General features: G+C 35.5%; 1 protein-coding gene across 1 annotated transcript in view; it reads right to left on the minus strand.

The window, feature by feature from the left end:
* Window positions 1–1,319: 1,319 nt before the first annotated feature.
* Window positions 1,320–4,656, minus strand: part of LOC139062725 (trichohyalin-like) — a 6,967-nt gene continuing 3,630 nt past the window's right edge. Inside the window, 3 exon segments of the mRNA XM_070544375.1 lie at window positions 1,320–2,097; window positions 2,099–3,252; window positions 3,399–4,480. Coding sequence (XP_070400476.1) covers window positions 1,837–2,097; window positions 2,099–3,252; window positions 3,399–4,480 — 2,497 coding nt within the window. The 3' untranslated portion in view covers window positions 1,320–1,836.

Genomic DNA, 4,656 nt, shown 5'->3' on the forward strand with positions numbered 1-4,656 from the left:
CTTTCTATCTTCCTTCCTCTTCCTTCTTCTTTCTTCTTCTTTCTTTCTTCCTTCTTCTTTCTTTCTCTTCCTTCCTCTTCCTTCCTCTTCCTTCTTCTTTCTTCTTCTTTCTTTCTTCCTTCTTCTTTCTTTCTTCCTTCCTCTTCCTTCTTCTTTCTTCTTCTTTCTTCTTCCTTCCTCTTCCTTCTTCTTTCTTTCTTTCTTCCTTCTTCTTTCTTCTTCCTTCCTCTTCCTTCTTCTTCTTTTTTCTTCTTCCTTCCGCTTCCTTCTTCTTTCTATCTTCCTTCTTCTTTCTTCTTCCTTCCTCTTCCTTCTTCTTTCTTCTTCTTTCTTTCTTCCTTCTTCTTTCTTCTTCTTTCTTTCTTCCTTCTTCTTTCTTCTTCTTTCTTCTTCCTTCTTCTTTCTGTCTTCCTTCCTCTTCCTTCTTCTTTTTTTCTTTCTTTCTCTTCCTTCCTCTTTCTTCTTCTTTCTTTCTTTCTTCCTTCCTCTTCCTTCTTCTTCTTTCTTTCTTTCTTTCTATCTTCCTTCCTCTTCCTTCTTCTTTCTATCTTCCTTCTTCTTTCTTTCTTCCTTCCTCTTCCTTCTTCTTTCTTCTTCTTTCTATCTTCCTTCTTCTTTCTTTCTTTCTTTCTATCTTCCTTCCTCTTCCTTCTTCTTTCTATCTTCCTTCTTCTTTCATTCTTCCTTCCTCTTCCTTCTTCTTCCTTCTTCTTTCTATCTTCCTTCTTCTTTCTTTCTTTCTTTCTTTCTTTCTTTCTTTCTTTCTTTCTTTCTTTCTTCCTTCCTCTTCCTTCTTCTTTCTTCTTCTTTCTTTCTTCCTTCTTCTTTCTTTCTTCCTTCCTCTTCCTTCTTCTTTCTTCTTCTTTCTTCTTCCTTCTTCTTTCTTTCTTCCTTCCTCTTCCTTCTTCTTTCTTCTTCTTTCTTCTTCCTTCCTCTTCCTTCTTCTTTCTTCTTCTTTCTTTCTTCCTTCTTCTTTCTTCTTCCTTCCTCTTCCTTCTTCTTTCTTCTTCTTTCTTCTTCCTTCCTCTTCCTTCTTCTTTCTTCTTCTTTATTTCTTCCTTCTTCTTTCTTCTTCCTTCCTCTTCCTTCTTCTTTCTTCTTCTTTCTTTCTTCCTTCTTCTTTCTTTCTTCCTTCTTCTTTCTTCTTCTTTCTTCTTCCTTCTTCTTTCTTCTTCTTTCTTTCTTCCTTCTTCTTCTTTCTTTCTTCCTTCTTCTTTCTTCTTCCTTCCTCTTCCTTCTTCTTTCTTCTTCTTTCTTTCTTCCTTCTTCTTTCTTTCTTCCTTCTTCTTTCTTCTTCTTTCTTTCTTCCTTCTCCTTGCTTCTTCTTTCTATCTTCCTTCCTCTTCCTTCTTCTTTCTTTCTTTCTTTCTCTTCCTTCCTCTTCCTTCCTCTTCCTTCTTCTTTCTTTCTTTCTTCCTTCCTCTTCCTACTTCTTCTTTCTTTCTTTCTTTCTTTCTATCTTCCTTCCTCTTCCTTCTTCTTTCTATCTTCCTTCTTCTTTCTTTCTTCCTTCCTCTTCCTTCTTCTTTCTTCTTCTTTCTATCTTCCTTCTTCTTTCTTTCTTTCTTTCTATCTTCCTTCCTCTTCCTTCTTCTTTCTATCTTCCTTCTTCTTTCTTTCTTCCTTCCTCTTCCTTCTTCTTTCTTCTTCTTTCTATCTTCCTTCTTCTTTCTTTCTTTCTTTCTTTCTTTCTTTCTTTCTTTCTTTCTTTCTTTCTTTCTTTCTTTCTATCTTCCTTCCTCTTCCTTCTTCTTTCGTCTTCTTTCTTTCTTCCTTCTTCTTTCTTTCTTCCTTCCTCTTCCTTCCTCTTCCTTCTTCTTTCTTCTTTCTTTCTTTCTATCTTCCTTCCTCTTCCTTCTTCTTTTGTCTTCTTTCTTTCTTCCTTCTTCTTTCTTTCTTCCTTCCTCTTCCTTCCTCTTCCTTCTTCTTTCTTCTTTCTTTCTTTCTTCCTTCTTCTTTGTTTCTTCCTTCCTCTTCCTTCTTCTTTCTTCTTCTTTCTTCATCCTTCCTCTTCCTTCTTCTTTCTTCTTCTTTCTTTCTTCCTTCTTCTTTCTTCTTCCTTCCTCTTTCTTCTTCTTTCTTCTTCTTTCTTTCTTCCTTCTTCTTTCTTCTTCTTTCTTTCTTCCTTCTTCTTTCTTCTTCTTTCTTTCTTCCTTCTTCTTTCTTTATTCCTTCCTCTTCCTTCCTCTTCCTTCTTCTTTCTTCTTCTTTCTTTCTTCCTTCTTCTTTCTTCTTCTTTCTTTCTTCCTTCTTCTTTCTTTCTTCCTTCCTCTTCCTTCTTCTTTCTTTCTTCTTTTTTCTTTCTTCCTTCTTCTTTCTTTATTCCTTCTTCTTTCTTTCTTCCTTCCTCTTCCTTCCTCTTCCTTCTTCTTTCTTCTTTCTTTCTTTCTTCCTTCTTCTTTCTTTCTTCCTTCCTCTTCCTTCTTCTTTCTTCTTCTTTCTTCATCCTTCCTCTTCCTTCTTCTTTCTTCTTCTTTCTTTCTTCCTTCTTCTTTCTTCTTCCTTCCTCTTTCTTCTTCTTTCTTCTTCTTTCTTTCTTCCTTCTTCTTTCTTCTTCTTTCTTTCTTCCTTCTTCTTTCTTCTTCTTTCTTTCTTCCTTCTTCTTTCTTTATTCCTTCCTCTTCCTTCTTCTTTCTTCTTCTTTCTTTCTTCCTTCTTCTTTCTTCTTCTTTCTTTCTTCCTTCTTCTTTCTTTCTTCCTTCCTCTTCCTTCTTCTTTCTTTCTTCTTCTTTCTTTCTTCCTTCTTCTTTCTTCTTCCTTCCTCTTTCTTCTTCTTTCTTTCTTCCTTCTTCTTTCTTCTTCTTTCTTTCTTCCTTCTTCTTTCTTCTTCTTTCTTTCCTGCTTCTTCTTTCTTCTTCTTTCTTTCTTCCTTCTTCTTTCTTTCTTCCTTCCTCTTCCTTCTTCTTTCTTCTTCTTTCTTCCTTCTTCTTTCTTCTTCTTTCTTTCTTCCTTCCTCTTCCTTCTTCTTTCTTCTTTCTTTCTTTCTTCCTTCTTCTTTCTTTCTTCCTTCCTCTTCCTTCTTCTTTCTTCTTCTTTCTTCTTCCTTCCTCTTCCTTCTTCTTTCTTCTTCTTTCTTTCTTCCTTCCTCTTCCTTCTTCTTCCTTCATCTTTCTTCTTCCTTCCTCTTGCTTCTTCTTTCTACTTCTTTCTTTCTTCCTTCTTCTTCCTTCCTCTTCCTTCTTCTTTCTTCATCTTTCTTTCTTCCTTCTTCTTTCTTCTTCTTTCTTTCTTCCTTCTTCTTTCTTCTTTCTTTCTTCCTTCTTCTTTCTTTCTTTCTTCCTCTTCCTTCTTCTTTCTTCTTTATCTTCCTTCCTCTTCCTTCTTCTTTCTCTTCTTTCTTCTTCCTTCCTCTTCCTTCTTCTTTCTTCTTCTTTCTTTCTTCCTTCCTCTTCCTTCTTCTTCCTTCTTCTTTCTTCTTCCTTCCTCTTCCTTCTTCTTTCTTCTTCTTTCTTTCTTCCTTCTTCTTTCTTTCTCTTCCTTCCTCTTCCTTCTTCTTTCTTCTTCTTTCTTCCTTCTTCTTTCTTCTTCCTTCCTATTCCTTCTTCTTTCTTCCTTCCTTCTTCTTTCTTTCTCTTTCTTTCTCTTTCTTCTTCTTCTTCTTCTTTCTTTCTTCTCTTCCTTCATCTTCCTTCTTCTTCTTCTTTCTTTCTTTTCTTTCTTTCTCTTCCTTCCTCTTCCTTCTTCTTTCTTTCTTTTTCCTTCCTCTTCCTTCTTCTTTCTTCTTCTTTCTTCTTCCTTCCTCTTCCTTCTTCTTTCTTCTTCTTTCTTTCTTCCTTCCTCTTTATTCTTCTTCCTTCTTCTTTCTTCTTCCTTCCTCTTCCTTCTTCTTTCTTCTTCTTTCTTTCTTCCTTCCTCTTCCTTCTTCTTTCTTCTTCTTTCTTCTTCTTTCTTTCTTCCTTCTTCTTTCTTCTTCTTTCTTTCTTCCTTCTTCTTTCTTCTTCTTTCTTTCTTCCTTCTTCTTTCTTTCTCCTTCCTCTTCCTTCCTCTTCCATCTTCTTTCTTTCTTCCTTCTTCTTTTCTTCTTTCTTTCTTCCTTCTTCTTTCTTTCTTTCTTTCTTCCTTCCTCTTCCTTCTTCTTTCTTTCTTCCTTCCTCTTCCTTCTTCTTTCTTCTTCTTTCTTCTTCCTTCCTCTTCCTTCTTCTTTCTTCTTCTTTCTTTCCTTCCTCTTACTTCTTCTTCCTTCTTCTTTCTTCTTCCTTCCTCTTCCTTCTTCTTTCTTCTTCTTTCTTTCTTCCTTCTTCTTTCTTTCTTCCTTCCTCTTCCTTCTTCTTTCTTCTTTCTTTCTTCCTTCTTCTTTCTTTCTTCCTTCCTCTTCCTTCTTCTTTCTTCTTCTTTCTTCTTCCTTCCTCTTCCTTCTTCTTTCTTCTTCTTTCTTTCTTCCTTCTTCTTTCTTTCTTCCTTCTTCTTTCTTTCTCTTTCTTCTTCTTCTTCTTCTTCTTCTTCTTTCTTTATTTCTTTCTCTTCCTTCCTCTTCCTTCTTCTTTCTCTTCTTTCTTACTTTCTTTCTTTCTCTTCCTTCCTCTTCCTTCTTCTTTCTTTCTTTCTTCCTTCCTCTTCCTTCTTCTTTCTTCTTTCTTTCTTTCTTCCTTCTTCTTTCTTTCTTCCTTCCTCTTCCTTCTTCTTTCTTCTTCTTTCTTCTTCCTTCCTCTTCCTTCA

This window comes from Nothobranchius furzeri, chromosome 14 (genome assembly GCF_043380555.1).
Source record: "Nothobranchius furzeri strain GRZ-AD chromosome 14, NfurGRZ-RIMD1, whole genome shotgun sequence".
Taxonomy (NCBI): domain Eukaryota; kingdom Metazoa; phylum Chordata; class Actinopteri; order Cyprinodontiformes; family Nothobranchiidae; genus Nothobranchius; species Nothobranchius furzeri.